Source organism: Caretta caretta, chromosome 1 (genome assembly GCF_965140235.1).
Source record: "Caretta caretta isolate rCarCar2 chromosome 1, rCarCar1.hap1, whole genome shotgun sequence".
NCBI lineage: Eukaryota > Metazoa > Chordata > Testudines > Cheloniidae > Caretta > Caretta caretta.
The window spans coordinates 152,997,244-153,013,889 of NC_134206.1; the positions used below are offsets into that span (position 1 = coordinate 152,997,244).

A 16,646-nucleotide genomic window follows, 5' to 3' on the forward strand; every position below is an offset into this window, starting at 1 on the left:
ATGGTACTTTTACAGTTTGTCCTTTTTTGTTGTTAATATTCATATTATAGTAATAGTTATGCTAATTAATAAAGTGGTTTGAAATCCTTCCAGTTAGCTGTTAGTCAAGATTGAAAAAGTCATTTTTGTTGGCAGGGAAATCACTAGCTAAAATTACAAGAAATAATTCTAGGTTTTTTGGCTTTTTTTTTTTTTGTCTGGAAATCCAATAATAATATCTCCCTTGTTGGCTGCAGGAGACTTTCTGTTCCAACCTGTGATGGGGCATCTGCCCAACAAAAGGAGCAAAAAGCATTAACCTTAACAGGCAGCAGTCGAGGTGAGTCCTTCTGAGTGACCTAGAGAGGCTGCCTGGGGTGCAGCCAATAGGAGAGAGGCTGCAAGCAGCAGCCAATCAGGGCCCAGCAAGCTTACATAAAAGGAGCTGCAGGTCAGAGTTGAGGTCAGTGGTTGCTGGATGCTCAAGGAGTGGGCACTGTTCCTAAGAGGCTGCGAGAATAGGAAGCACCTTTGATAGACCAATTGCTGGCAGCGCCCAGGGGAGCTCCTGGTGAGCTGCAGGGGTTGAACAGCTGAGTGCCCTGAGGCAAGGGTGAAGAAGGAGCTGGGGCCATGGGGAAGTAGCCCAGGGGATTGTAGCAGCGTTGAGAGGATCTAGAGGTGCAGCAGGAGGCTGCTATCCCACAGGTTCCCTGGGCTGGAACCCGGAGTAGTGGGCAGGCCTGGTTCCCTGCCACTTGCCGCAGGGAAGTGGCATGATTATTTGACTGTGACGCTAATCCCCAGAAGGGGGAAACACAGATGATGACACAGCAGGAGGGCTGAGTTATGAAGAGGGCACTGCTGTTCCTGAAGCTGTGAGAGGGGCTTCAAGCAGATGCAGAGATGGAGGGATGGTGTGAAGACCATGGACGGGTGAATACCCTCAAGTTAATTCCCAGAGTGACCAGGAGGAGGTGCCAGTCTGGTGGTGAGTGATACGCCCCATGACACAGCCCATATTTTCAACTCCTAACTTTCTCAGTAATTCCTCCTAGGCAAAAATTCTTCTGCTTAGTCTGAGGAAAAAGAGAATTGTTTGGACATTAAAAAAAAAAAAACAACCCAAAACATCTTGGGCATTTGCACTATTGTATACATTTAAAAAAATTTAAAAACACAACTATTTTTTCTGCTTTTTTTTTCCAGGTTGTATGTGGCGGAACACAAATTAACCAGATACTGAGTGAAGTGGAAGGCATGCTTTATTTTCATCAGATCAACCTGTTTTTATCTGTTTAAAATATGTTTTTATGTTTAAATTGTAACCCACAATTCTAAGCATCAAACTCTTGCTATTTTGAAAGCTATTTTTAAATACAAGAAACCAGTATAACATATGATAATATTTAGACTAACAATACACCGTATCAATGAACAATTCTTTGCAATTAGAGAAAGTATTGAAAAATGAGTAGAGTAACCCACAGGAAACTGGCCAGTTCCTAACAGCCTGGCACTGGCTGTTTGCAAGAGGTTTTGTGGCTCAGGTAGAGGGAACTAAAGACAAGGGAGAGTTCCAGAAATTGTGAGGGAGCACTTGACTAAAGGAAGTCATGACCTGCCTGTTCCTACAGCTGCTGGGGAAAAACCCAAATATCTGGCCTGTGCTCTCCACATGATCTACCAGACACAGAAAATCACTTAACATCCATTCCCACACAATCTCCTCTATTTGCCCCCCGCCCCCTTCTCTCTTTCTCACACACACACACTCACTTCCTTAAACATATATCAAACATTTAATTGTTTTAAAAGAAAAAAAAAGCAAACAGTTCTAAATACCGAAGTAGCAGTATTTTTAAAATAACCACTGAAACAGGAGAACTTAGCAAGCAATATGACAACATTTAACTGTACTCAGTAAAGATCAGGGCAGGGGGGATATTTTGGAGCATGTTTGGGAGGGAAGGAGAATAGTATTTTATAAGCCAGAACTTTTCTATTTTGCAATTGTTGGGGAAAAGATATTCGTTAAAACCTACAAGAAATCCAGAAGGGAAGGGTTGCTCCTTCTGGCCTGTGAATAAATCAGCATTTGAATGGCTTCTGGTGGTGGGTCCTGTGCAGGTGTTCTCAGCTGAATGTAGCTAACACAGAAAGGGTGCATCTACGCAGCAGCTGGGAGGTATGATTCTCAGTGTGGGTAGACATACACACACTAGCTCTGCTTGAGCTAGTGCCTAAAAATAACAGCGTGGGATGGTGACACAGGCAGCCGCTTGGGCCAGCTGTCCAAATACAATCCCTTCCAACCTCCTGGGTGTGTACACTGGTCGCTAGGCCGAGCTGCCACCTGTGCACGGTGACTATGTTGCTATTTTTAGTGTGCTAGCTCATGTATCTATACCTGAGCTGGGAAGTAAACTGTTATTTTAAACAGCTGTTGTGTAGAGATACCAACAATGAAGTGGAAGTCAGGGTGGGAAGTGGGGGAGTGGACTGTCAGGAGTCCAAGAGGAACAAAGGGAGACTCTCTGATAATGGATATTGGAAAGGTCACATGCACCAGTAGCAAACCCTTGCTGCATATGCCCATGGGATGTTTTACTTAACATTTTAGAAGAAGTATGCTTTAATGGGAGGAGTGTGGAGGATGCAAAACAGATCCCTACACCTATGGGGTGGGTGCCCTGATCAGCAAAGCCACCATGAGGGTTGTTCTTTATATCAAATGCTTTATGAATAGGGCAGTATAAATAACTGATTTTTTTATTCAGTTGCCAAACTAAAAAATTGGCGGGGGAATTGCTTTGGGTCAACCAGAAACAAAATGTTTCTATGAACCAAAATGTCAAAGTTTCATTTTGATTTTTAGAGGTGTTAAGTGTTTTTAAGTACCATTGAGGGAAAACCTGAAATGAAACACCTTTCCAAAAAAGAAAAGTTGAAATGTTTCATTCCAGAAATGAACTGTTCTGACATTTCTGAAATTCTTTTTCCTGACTGAAACAATTCACTGAAACTGACCTGAATTTGCAAATTGTTTCAGTTGGGAAAAAAAAGTTATGCACAAATTTTTTTGGCCAGCTCTAATTATGAACCATCTAGTGCAACAGGGTCAGAAAGCAGTTTGTAGCGGATCAGGAAGTATGGGTAGGACTGGCTACTGTTAAAGATCACGTAGATGCTGGAAGCAGAATCAACACATGAATCAAAGGGTCGGCCACTAGATCTTATTCTTGGGGGTTGACAGTAATTAGCATTCCCTACAGCAGACTTTCCCACCAGGACTTTTGCCAGAAACATATAGCGCAGCCCAGCCTTGCATGCTGTACAAAATCCATTTGAGTACTGGGCATTCTTGGCAAAATAGCTGCCTTTGCCAAAGGCAGCAAGATTCTGTCCTGAGAGACGAGGGTCAAAGCCCATCTGACAGATGGAGTTCTTGCTGTCTGCTGAGGTGCCATGGAAGAGATGCCGTTCTAGCTGTTTTTTCTCTTCTGTTGAGAGTTCTCGGGACATTATTTCCTTCTGACTGAGTAGAGAAAAGAACACAGAAACAGGGAAGTTAGGCTTACTGCTGTGTGGGAACATTTGCTAAGGGACTGAGAGAGAACTGGAGACCTCGTCTTACTTTTATGTTCTCATTCCTCCCTGCTTACTCAATATCTAAAATATCCAATCCTGAATTCTAAGCACTAAGGGTTCAGTTATCATTTGAGAGAGCACAAGATACCCCACACAACTAATCACACCCACACCTGTGTATGATCACTGTTGTGCAAAAGTTCTACTCCACCCAAACTCAAAGATCACCCATCAAAAACCATTATACACTCACCCAGTGCATTAAGATTCACCCACTGACAAACATGTTCACTCTAGTACAGTGGGATTTGCATTCAGTTCATTAGTGATAAGATCTATGGTCTGCCACAAAGCACAGCAGGATCTTTATTCTAGTGTACTAGCATCTGAGATTCAGGTTCCAAGATTTTTGATTACACCAGGATTTGCAACACACTATTCCCAACGTAGATCCCATGGTACATTCTATAACCTCATGTATTCCTCCAGTGCCGGGGCTAGCCCACTAGGGGCCCTAAACAGGAATCCTGCCCTCCCACAAATCATACTATTAATTAATAGGGGGGCCCCTTGAGCTGCTCAGAGCCCTAAGCAATTGCTTAGTCTGCTTATGCCTACACAAGCTCTGTATTCCTCTTTCTTTTTACCTGCTGTATTTTTGCCAAAGATACTCCTGCCTGATCCTGTAAATCCCTAACACCAGAAATGTATCCTCTGAGAGAGATTTGTGGAAGAGAGTATAAACTGTGCGGTACACTGCTTCTGATGGTGCTATTTCACATTGCACATAAGTGGGTCCTTCTGAGGGGCATGAGATCCAGGATGCAGGATATGGGCCAGAGTACACATCAGTGGGATCCTCTCCAGGGATGTTGGCAGCATAAGGATTGAGATGTCCCCTATAACCATTTGGGAGTGTCCTAAAAAGAGAATAGGAGAAATATTTGTTTTGTCTTAATATGTTTTGGTTATCTTCATCATTCCATCCTATCCCCACACACATATGTTCCACCTGTTTTAATTTAGACTATAAGATCTTTGAGGCAGAGACTGTGTCTTACTGTGTTTGTAGAGTGCCTAGCACAGGGGCCCAAATCTTGATCTGGGCACTACTGTGTTATAAATGATAATTACTTACAAAAAAACTAATTCAAAAAGATAGTTAAATTGCAAAATTGGGCACTTAAAAGTTAGGAAATACAGATTTACAGTTGCCATGGCAACCTAATTCTGTCCCTCGGTGCATTCAACCTGTGCACTGAGTGACACAGGTTCCTGTGGAAAAAATCCTATGTGATCATGTAAAAACTGCCTTAATAAAAAGTTAAATAAATAACCCGATCATAATGTATAGGCACAAAGAGGATAAATTAAGGTTGCACAGGCTTTCATAACTCAAATTCTTGACTTTGCAACTAGAGCTGGGAAAAAAACTGATTTTTTTCAGTTTGCTGGCAGTCCCCCTCCCGCTACCTCCCAAAACAGTTGGTTTGGTTGAACCAAATCTTAAAATTGTTAAAAATTTTGGTGAATCAAAAAGATCTGTTTTGGGTCAAAGTAAGCATCTTCTTTGGCCCAAAGTGTTTTGTTTGTGGGCATTTCTAAAGGGTGAGATTCAACACAAGAATGCACTACAATACCTAATGACTTTTAGCTCAGATGTAGGAGACTGGGTTTGCCTGATGTGGGGAAGGGATTTGGAGCTGGGTTTCCCCCACTGGAGGTGAGCACCGTAACAACTGGGCTATAGGGATTCCAGTACAGGTCTCTCTCAAGCTCTTCTGTTGAAGCTGTTCCACTTTGTGTAATTGATTAGCCGTTGGAGCAGGGACTTTAACGTAGGCCTTCCATATCCAAGGTGAGTACCCTAGCCGCTAGGAGAATCATTGTCACCCTTGTTCCTTCACCCAGTGACCATTCATTGTCATGTACAGTCATTCACGCTGAATCCAGGGGGAGATATGGCTGTGGGAGGAAGCCTTGCCTTGCCTTCTTCCCTCCTCTTGCTACTCCAGTAGCTCCCAGAGGAGCTTGTGATGCTGCTGCTTTGTCAGTGGCGTGGGCCTGTCCTTAGAATGTTTGTGGTGTTATCTTGGCATACTGCCAACATTTTCCTTAGGAAGGCAAGTGAGAGAAAGGAAATGGCAGACAGTCTGTAAATGAGCTAAACCCAATTGAAAATTTCAGGGAGAAAAGAGAGGAACTTCTCTAGCCCCAGGGCTTTCTCCCTGCTTTATATTAAAGGCCTGCTGAAAACAATGGATGTGTGAGACCTTCTCTCAAAACATCACAATAATCCTTTACAATAGAAAGTGTGAAGCAATTTAAATATATAGGTGCCCTCACCAGTTCCCTGTACAATAATTATCTGAATGCCACTTACATTTTTTTAGAGAGAGTAGTGCAGGTGGAGTTGCTTACCGCAGATGTGGTACCATGTCGATAGGTGTGCGGTAGGCAGGACGGCGCTGAATGGACGACTTTTGTTCTGTTGTTGAGTTAGTTTGAATAAGGTTCTTCAAATCTAGAGAGTACTGTTGGCCTTCATGACTGAAGCTGTAGCTCTGTAAGCCGCTCTCAAAGGCATTAATGATTTCTTGGGAAATTGGCTATGCAGAGAGAGAAATTGGGGGGAGGGGGAGAAGAGATGGAATCAGAATATGATAAGGAAGAAGGCCAATTTTCCCTTCTGACACTTTGCCTATAATAATCCAGTTCTACTCTCATACACACTACTTCCCACATTGCAACTCCCAACTCTGCCCTGGAGGGCATCACCCTTGCCTCTTTCTCTCCTGACCTCCTCATATTCCTTCCAATTGGTTTCATCAAGCCAATACATGTGCCACTCTGTGTGGAGATGTGGGTTCTGCTGTGGATCATGGGTGTTGGAGAGTCGCCGTATTTTGCCATAAGGACCAAAGGAGAACAGTTCCATAGCATTTAGGTTGACTTTGCCTTTTGAACCATCCCTGTGGAAGAAACAGAACTTGCAAGAGGTTCTCCTGCTGAAAGAAGCTGGTGTTGAAGCACAAGCGAACATCATCACTCTTGAACCATCCCCCGCAGCACCTCCTGCTGAGAGATGCTGTGAACAGAGTAGCTTGGAGCTTCCCATACACCAGTGCTCCTGCATTGCTTCCTACAGCACGTCCAAATAGAATGTGCTCTCATAGGACCACATACAACCAGTAAAAGATCTCACGCTGGGGTAGTGCGACAAGCTGCTCGCACACATCAATACAATCAGAATCTGCAGCATAGAAACTACTTTTTTTTTAAATTGTTTCTAGCCTTTATGGTTGAATATTACCAAAGCTGGACTATCTGAAACCACATCCATACTTGGGTTGCCAACTTTCTAATCGCACAAAACCAAACACCCCAGCCCTGCCTTTTCCCCAATGCCCCGCCCCTACACACTACATTCCCCCTCCCTCAGTGGCTCGCTCTCCCCACCCTCACTCACTTTTTCTGGACTGGGGTAGAGGACTGGGGTGTGGGAGGGGGTGCAGGCTCTAACTGGGGGCGCAGGCTCTGGGGTTGGGCCAGGGATGAGGGGTTTGGGGTGCAGGATGGGGCTCCAGGCTGGGACCGAGGGATTCGGAGTGCAGAAGGGGGCTGCAGGTTGAGGCAGGGGGTTGGGGTGCAGGAGAGGGTGGGCTCCAGTTGGAGGTGTGGGCTCTGGGGTGGGGCTGTGGATGAGGGGCTCAGGGTGTGGGAGGGGGCTCTGGCCTAGGGCAGGCAGTTGGGGTGCAGAAAGGCTAAGAGCTCTGGCTGGGGGGTGCAGGCTATGTGGTGGGGCTGGGGATAAGGGGTTTGGGGTACAGGAGGGGGTTCCAGGCTGGGGGGTGGGGCCAAGGGATTTGGAGTTCGGGGGGGGGGGCTGTGGGTTGAGGCAGGGGATTGGGATGCAGGAAGGGGTGAGTGCTCCGGCTGGGGGTGTGGACGCTGGGGTGGGGCTGGGGATGAGGGGTTTGGGGTGCAGGAGGGGGCTTCAAGCTGAGGGATTCGAAGTATGGGAGGGGGTTGCGGGTTGGGGCTCGGGGTTCAGGCGTGGGCTTACTTTGGTCAGCTCCCAGTCAGTGGCGCAGCAGGGCTAAGGCAGGCTCCCTGCCTGCCCTGGCCCCGTGCTGTGCCCTGGAAGCGGCCAGCAGGTCCGGCTCCTAGGCGGGGGAGTGGGGGGCAGGAGGATCATGTGCTACTCTTGCCTGCAGGCACCACCCCCACAGCTCCCATTGGCCGTGGTTCCCGGCCAAACCGTGGTTCCTGGCCAATGGGAGTGTGGAGTCAGTGCTCGAGGTGGGGGCAGTGCGCGGAGCCCCCTGGTTCCCTTGCCTAGGAGCCAGACCTGCTGGCTGCTTCTGGAGCACAGTGCAGAGACAGGACAGGTAGGTACTAGCGTGCCTTAGCCCTGCACTACCATTGACTGGACTTCTAATGGCCCGATCAGCAGTGCTGACCAGAGCCTCCAGGGTCCCTTTTCAATGGGGCATTCCAGTCAAAAATGGGGTGCCTGGCAACCCTAATGCATTCAACAAATTTTACCCTTCTTTTAACCAGTTAGAGGGTATAGTTGCCTAAAAACAGGGTTCATGTTCAAACAGCATAAGGTTAATAATCAGTAAATAGTGTATTAATTTGAACTGGGTACTACCCTTGCTAACTGCCTGGTCTGGCAGATGGATCTGTTTCTGTTACTAGTTAGATTTATGTTACTTTTGCTGTATGGTCCAACCTGCTAATTACCTGATTACCTCTTCCATGACTATGTCAGCTGGAAACAGGCTGATTTTAAAATGTTTGTAATTTGTTTTACTGGACATAGAATTCACGCTATTCAGATTCATGAATTATGAAACTACTGCATCTATCTATCTTAGGGTTGTTCGCTGCCTCCCGTCACTTAATATCTAAGAGCATCTACTACTTCCCTACTGTGGAAAAGTTGAGACATAGGTCTTGATCCCTACTTTGGACCAAGGCTTTCTAGGTATTGGAAAGAAGAGGAAGGCATCTTGCCCACTTTGAATTTAGCAAAACTCAGTCAGAAGATGTAACAATAGATCTTTGATCATCTTGCAGATAGAGGTAGATATCTGACAGACTGCCATGCACTGCTGGGAAAAAGTCTTTGAAGGCTCAATCCAGTTTCTGGCAACTATGTGTGAGTGCTCCTAATCAGACTGAACACAGAATTAGTGAATCTTATGGACAGCCATGAACCCAAAGCAGAGGAACTATTGGAGGATAGGGAACATGGAGTGAGGATGTGTATGATTCAGGTATTATTTTTACGCCCTTACTATTGCATGTTTGTAAATGCAAATTGTGGTATGGATGGACTTGGGGTGGGAGCAGAGACACATCAATGGCTCCTGGTGCATCCTCACTGGTCTTGTTACTGTGCTGGCAGAACTGTCCTCATGTGAGCATGGAAATTCCACCCTCCCACTCCCATGTGCCTGGCACAGAAAACACTTTTTCTCTCCATATCTGCAGCCTATATTTACCCAAAGTACACATTAAAGATGGATGTGCCCTTTGATACTGCTGGCCCATTGCTCCCATCTCTCCATAATACTGCAAACAAGTCACACTTAAAGTTATATAGTCGATTGATGAGTTAGCTTACAGTTTATTTAGGTAATGGGGTCAGGGTGCCAACACTGCTGCTAACTGCTGCTGCTGCAGAGTCTCTTACTGGAGTCTCATGACTTGGCCAATGTACAAATGATGTCTTGGTATGTAACTTTTCAAAAATATTCATCTGGGATCATGGAGAACTTTCCTGACATTCATTGTTCTTAGTCCAAAACCACAAGCGAAGTATGTAGTTCATTTAGCTCTGCCTCCTCCTCAGGTACCACCTCAGAGTGTTTTGCATTCTGTTATCATTGCTGCTTGACAGTCTGGAAGAATAGAAATCTCCAGAAGCTGGAGGATAGATCTCACTGAAGTACCTGGTTGGTTTCCATGATGGAAAATGGACACTGCAACCCTTGAAGTAGGATTATGGGATTTGCATATGAAATCTGATAATGCTACTCCGAAAGTATGTGCGGGTTGAAAAAATAGCCAGTGCTTTGGTGCCCCTATTACATTTTGGGCACTATGGTGTAGTTTCCTAGAATAGGCTCATAAAAACATGGCTAGGCAGAGCATTATTTATTGATGCAAAAATCACAAATGTGGTGGCAGAAAAGCTGTTGAATGGATACAACCCAAACTGTTTACATTGTAACAGATTAAATGCAGCATGCCTCTAACCAGTAACAAAATTGCAGTTGTAGCTGTTGTGTGGACATGGTCTGAGTCTACAGACAGTCGCCCTGTACCATATTGCGCCTGTAGCTGAGAAAGGCTGAGATTGGAGTAGCTATCATTAATGTCATGTCATTTCTGTAATGGAAGTCACGGAATCTGTGACTTCCAGAGACCTTTGTGACATTTTCTGCTTCAGCCCCTGGGGCTGGGGGACAGGAGCTGGCAGCTAGCAGGGCCTTGGCAGGGTTCCAGAGATAGGTGACAGCCTCCTCAGGGGACCCTCCTCAGGGTTCCAGCGACTGGCAACAGCCTCAAGCGGGAGGAGGGAGGGGAGCCCTGCAGCTCCCACCCACCACAGTGGTGGGGGAACCATGGAGCTGCAGTGCCAAAAGTCACAGACAGGTCACAGGTTCCATAAATTTTTGTTTATTGCCCATGACCTGTCCGTGACTTTTACTAAAAATAACCATGACAAAATCTTAGCTTTAGCTATGATCTCCCTAGAATTAGTGCTCCTGCACTATTCCATAAGCTCCTGCTGCTGGAAGAGGGAATGACTGGAGTAGTTATGAACTTTCTACTTCTAAAGCACCGCTGTGCACTTCCAGTTGGGGGTGGGAGGTGGTGGGGGGGAAATGGGGGGTTGTCTGGGACAAGATCAGCTGAGAGTTGCCTTCTGGGAGAAGTTGGGTCTGGAGTCTTCCTGTCACTTACTTTTCCACCAGTGTAACTAGTGAGTCATTTACATTACTATAAAGTTTCTCCAGGTGCTGCTGAGCTGATTCATTCACGCTCTGCCACACTCCTTTCTTCTTCCGCATCACCTGCCAGTGGTAAGGGTAGCATGTGTGGTGAAGCTGGCATCTCTCCCCTTCTTTGCAGAGACCAAGCAGGAAGCGGTCACAGATCCTGATGCCGTTTGCCTGGTGGATATGAAACTGGATCCCATTCTCATCCTCGAGCTGCTCTGGAGCTACCAAATGGCTTTTGGAATCATCTCCGTACTGCATATTGTGGACATGGAGTGGAGTGAGTTCAGTGGAACTGGCTTCACTTTGGCTGAAGCAGTAGAGGTCTATGAACAATTGGAGCAGAACCTTTTCGAAGAACAATTCCTGTGAGAAACAAAGAAAGTGAAGCTGAATAAGTAGTGAGCTGTTCTGATGCAGTGTCCTGGGCTTCAAATTCCCCATCCTCTTTCCCCCTCCCCCATAACATACACAATTGTTTCCCAGACATCTCCTGGATTAACCACAGTTCACATCCAGCTTTCTCGCAGCTGGACTTCATTCACACACCTGCACACAATAATACACTGCGAAAGCCCAGTAAGACCTCACTTTCCTGCCTTTCCCTTCAGCTTACACACACTCTTCCCTAAGATAAAACATTATTTTCTGACCTTCAACCCCCAGCACTAGCATTTCTCTCCTCAAATTGATTTATTTTTATTTGTATTACCATAACACCTAGGAGCTTAGACATGGACGAGGACTCCATTTTGCTAGGTGCTGCACAAACACAGAGCAAAAAGCTTCTCTCCCAGTGGAAACCTGGACTTTACTCTCACAGCACCCTTCTTGCTCCTCCAAAATGATGCCCCCTCTCTGCAGCTTTCCCCTAATAGGACCTCCTCCCATTTCTGATTCATCCCTGCAGCCAGGCACGCGCACGCACATGCATGCTGCTTCCATCATTCTCTGTGGGCTTCGCACTAATCTCCCAATAGGTTCCCATTTTCCAGGGTTTCATCCTTCCAACATCCACCCTGCTCCCTCAACAGGACCTCACTCCTAGGATTCACTTCCAGGTCCATAATGCTATATCCAGAGTATTCCTCCCTCTCCTCCTGGGATTCTTACATACACACCGCCCACAGTGAATATCTATTTGACTACAATCTGCCCCTTTATGTTATGTATGTAATACGGCAGCCGTCCCCACGATAGCTAGGATATTATTGAGTCAGGTTACAAATCATCCCTTCAGACCCATCCAAATGGCTTCTGGAACAGGACCCCTTTGGGGCCGTATGGTGCAAACACAGGTTACTTGCTGGGGTTCCAAACACACACTAGTCTCTCAGGGTATGTCTACACTACAAGTGCTACAGCAACACAGCTCGGGTGCTGCAGCTACGCTGCCATAGCGCAGTGGTGCAGACACTTGTTACAGCAATGGAAGGGATTTTTCCATCATTGTGGTAAATCCACCCCCTTGAGAGGTGGTAGCTAGGTTGATGGAAGAATTCTTCCATCTGTCTAGACTACTGCGGGGCATAGGTTGGTTTAATCATGTTTCTCAGGGTGTGGATTTTTCACACCCCTAAGCAGCGTAGCTAGGTCATCCTATGTTTTAGGAGTAGACCAGGCCTCGGTGGAAGCCTCTCGCCTGAGCGTCATCCCACTCCCTCCTGGCCGTGCCCTGCAAGGATGGGACCCCTCTGCAATGGGAGCAAAAAGGGGAGTTAATCTTAGGGTATCTCTGGTGGGCCAGTGAGTTGCACTGCTTTAGGCCAACGAAGGATGGGCCCCTCTGTAACATGTCAGGATGTTAACACCGGGTTGTGCTGGGTCGGGGAGTGATGCATGCATCAGCTCCAGTCACGCTCACCCCTCCTGCTCTCAGAAATATCCAGCAAGCTGGCTCCTCCTTAGTCTTAGCTGCCTTAAGGGCTTTTCCCTCACTGCTGCTCAGTCCTAGATCCTGTCTCCCCAAAGAGCTACTCCCACCTCCCTCCCTTGTCAGCAGGCTGGGTAATGCGACCCCTGCCTCAGCAAATCACAAGAACCCACTAAGGCTCCACACTGGCTAATGGGTTATTACAGGCAAATGCTGCCAGCCTGTTATAGTCACCTCCTCCCTTAAGCTTGTGGGAGGGGGGAGCGACGCGGGCGTCAGCTCCAGCCACGCTCACTCGGCCTGCTCTCTGTGCATGGGGTGCACAAGGCAATCCCATCTGTCAGTTAAACTGCCAGCCCCATCTGTCAGTTAAACTGCCAGCCCCAGCATTCCAGGCTGCCCAGCAACACTCTGAGCATCCCCCTGCAGGGGCGAGATACTGCCTCCGCCATGGAGGGCTGTAAGCTTCACCTTCCCCAGCACACTGCCCCCAAAATGGATCTTGAGCCTGCCCTGCAGGGACCCCCCCTCCCTTGGGTTGAGAGCGAGAATCCAGTCTCAGCGTAGCTTGGCCTTATCCCGATTTCAATCCTTCTCCCCTGCCACATTTTTCAACCCCAATCATTTACTTTTGGGGCTAGCTGGCTTTGAGGAGTCATGCATGGATCAGCGCAGGATCATGGTCTCTCTCTCACACACACAGGATAAGCAAGACAAACTGACCTGGCAGCTAAACATTCTGTGCTCCTCTCTCCCTGCCCCTGCCCCACAGAAAGGGATGCTGCCAGAGCCAACAGGGACTTTATGGGGTCCTGTATCATCTCTCTGTTCCATTCCTTTATGTAGCATGAATGTCAGTCTGCGAAAGAGTCTAGAAAGTTTGCAGTCCTCTCCCTATTCCATCATAAACACACTGATCCACAACAGGAGATTCCTAGGTTCACTCACACACAGCGCTCCAACAGCAATAATTAATAATGGACTCCTAGGTTTCACTCCACTCTCTTTGGGCATAGGGATTGGCAATGTATGTCTGCTGGGGACCTGAGAGGTACATAAAATGGCAACCACTTGTCCCCAAAGTCCTGAATCAGTGGACACTGCCCCCAAACAGTCAGATGGAAACCCATTTCTCCACAGCCTCTCCAAAACTAAGCCAATTAAAATGTCTCAAGAAAAAGGAATAGGCACTGAAAACATTTAATAAGTTCTTTATATTTAACCTTCAGAACATCTGATCAAAAAACCAGGAGCTTCTTCATTAGACGCCTAACTATGGATTTAGGAGCTTAAAATTAGGCACCCATCTTTTAAAAGCTTGCCCAGGAGTTTTAAGGCTATATTGTGCCTCACTCCTGTGCATACGGGCAGGAGGGAGATTGCAAGAAGACTCCCCCTGCCTTTCACACCCTCCTCCTGGTAGACAGTGAGGGAGCTCTTCAGAGCAGAGGCCATTCTTTCTGAGTGTTCGGAAAGCACCTTGCACATAGTGGGTTTTACCATACTTATTGATCAGAACAACCCACTCAGTCGTCAGGCACAGTTGCATTCTTTGTGCTTCCTTCAGGGTACAGGCTGCTTCCTCTTAGTGTTCTGAAGGTGCTAGCCAGCACAAAAAAGGCAGGGAGAAAATAGGGTCATGGCCCCATCACTCCTTGTCACCAGCCAGTACAGATAACTGGATAAACAGAGTAGGAAAGGTTCATCCTGTTAAGCCATGAGCATGGCCTCATTTTTCACTTGGAAGCGGGGTCAGATTTAGAGGCAGGCGACCCAGACAACTGCCTGGGATGCCAGGCTTAGGGGGCGCTGGTCTCAGGGTGTTATTTTTGTTAGCAACAAAAGGGAAAATAGAATGTTTGAAGTAAAATGTCTTAGGTATTCTGTATGTGGATTCATTTTTCACTAACTTCCTAGAATGTTCTGGGCCTTTGTAGAATCTCATGAACCCTTCCAGACTTTTTGAGAACTACTCTTTCCTTGAATACTGCTGTATTCTGTGGATTACGAGAACTGGTTGTATTTTCTGTCTAGACAAAAGAAAACTGAGAGCAGCCATCATGGTCTGCACATACAAACAGGGATTCAAATATTTGCACTTATACAGCACTTTATATTTTCCAAGCATTAGGCAAACAGTAACTAATTAGTCCTTCAAACACCCCTGTGAAGTGTGTAACTAAGTATTATCCCCACTTTATAGATGAGGAAAATAAGGACAAGAGAATAAGTGAAAACAGATTACCTCACCTACCTCGTCTCTCCAATAGCATCCAGCAAGTTAATGCCAGAACCAGGATTAGAAAATTACCCCTTGCCCTACACCAGGTGTAGATATTTACACCAGTATAAAATGCTACCAAGCCAGAATGGTAGAGCTTTATACCCACCTCACACGGATTTAAATAGCTGCATGAGGTGCAGGACCATGGGAAATCGGGTCCCCTGTCTCCCAGTCCCAAGCTCAGTTTACTGGATCACAGCTGCCACTCTGTGAAGGGGACAGGGATCAGTTTCCATCGCCTGTTCTAGAGGACAGAACAAGAAGTACTTAGGTTTTCCCTGCTGCAGCTCAAGTCTACGTTAAATTTTATTTGGATTTACTTTAACTACAAGAACTATTAAGCAATGATGGGACAAACTACCAAGGCCTAGAGCCCATAAATATACACATGAGTAACTTTATGCATGAGGGGTAAAATTCTGACCCCACTGAAGTTAGTGGCAAAACTTCCCTTGGTTTCAATAGGGCCAAGATAATGCCTCTAACGTCTCATTGAGTTCAACAGGAATGCTTACAAGAATAAGTGTTTGCTGGTCCAAGCCCTAAAGCTAGACTCCCATCTTCTATAGATAGTTTAGAAATAATAAAATGTACCCATCACCCTGCAAGATTATCTAGATGACATGGGGTACCTGCCAACCCAAATGTTTCTATTTCAAAACTATTTTTATCATTATTGCTACGACAAAATTTACACTTTCACTTTCTTAAAATTGAAAATGGTTTATACAGGCAGCGAGCCTGGCATTAAGGTGTAATTCTGAGCTCATTTCCTGCAAGTGATACTGATATTTTGATTTCGGTGTTAACAATCTGTATCATCTTTCCTGGCCAAATTCTGTTCTGACATTGAACTTGCAGGGGGTGGGGTTCCAATTAATTTAGATGGGAGCTATGCATGCAAAGCAGAGGGCAGAATTGGGCTTCCTAATTTTATAGTGACATTAAATTACTGGTAGCAGCATTCTGTAGGATATTGGTGTTGATCTAAACAGTAAAACTGCATACATGGAATTTGTTTGTACAATCTAGTTCAACTCTGAACAGCTCAGAGGAGATAATATATTGTGAATTCTTGTATGAATTACTCCAGTTTGGCTTGGTAATGAAATGGCATAAACTGAAATAAGAAAAATTATTCTTCATGATCCATACCTGTCACTAAAGCCATAAGAAATAGCCAATGGAGATAACATAAGAACATAAGAATGGCCATACTCGGTTAGACCAAAGGTCCATCCAGCCCAGTATCCTGTCTGCCCACAGTGGCCAATGCCAGGTGCCCCAAAGGGAGTAAAACCTAACAGGTAATGATCAAGTGATCTCTTAATATAACGCAAACTAATGTAGAGTGGTGTGTTTTTCTTTTGGGAGAATTTACCTTTGCTTTATCAATTCTTTGTTAAGCTCCTTGCCAAAGCTGAGGGCTGGCTGCTCCTCTGTCCCCTCTTCTGGTCTCTTCTGAATGTACTCCTTCAGGTCTTCAGTCTCTGGGGCAGAATGATGGGATTTTCCCACTCTCAGACCAGACCCCATACCTTAAATACTAACTGTGATTACTCAGCAGGTCCAACTGGACTCAGTACCTATCGTTCTTCCCTTTGGGAGCTGTGAGAAATGGTAACCCCAAACAGCCTTCTTAAAACAAAGTATAGTTTAATCTTAACAGTAGGAACACAGCACAACAAGAGAAAAGGATTTTAAAAATCATGAAACAGTGTGTATGCCTCTGTCTTACTTAAAGGATTTAGTAGCATATCTAACTCCAGACCTCTTTCTCCCTGGAATCTAGGGCTCAGACTATTTCCCAGAAGTCTCTGGCTCAGTCTCCTCTTTAATCATCTAACATCTTCAGGAGAATGTCTAAGACTATGTCTACACTTACAGCGCTACAAGGTCATAG

The 16,646-nt window shown here is 45.9% G+C and overlaps 1 protein-coding gene across 1 annotated transcript; it reads right to left on the reverse strand.

Moving 5' to 3' along the window:
* Positions 1-3,035: 3,035 nt before the first annotated feature.
* Positions 3,036-10,847, reverse strand: LOC125642595 (protein mono-ADP-ribosyltransferase TIPARP-like). The gene is made up of 5 exons (XM_048864205.2): positions 10,552-10,847; positions 6,371-6,542; positions 5,992-6,179; positions 4,218-4,490; positions 3,036-3,517 (listed from the first exon to the last, which is right to left on the reverse strand). Exons 1-5 carry the CDS (start codon positions 10,845-10,847, stop codon positions 3,076-3,078), a joined length of 1,371 nt encoding a protein of 456 aa, XP_048720162.1. The 3' UTR covers positions 3,036-3,075.
* Positions 10,848-16,646: the final 5,799 nt, after the last annotated feature.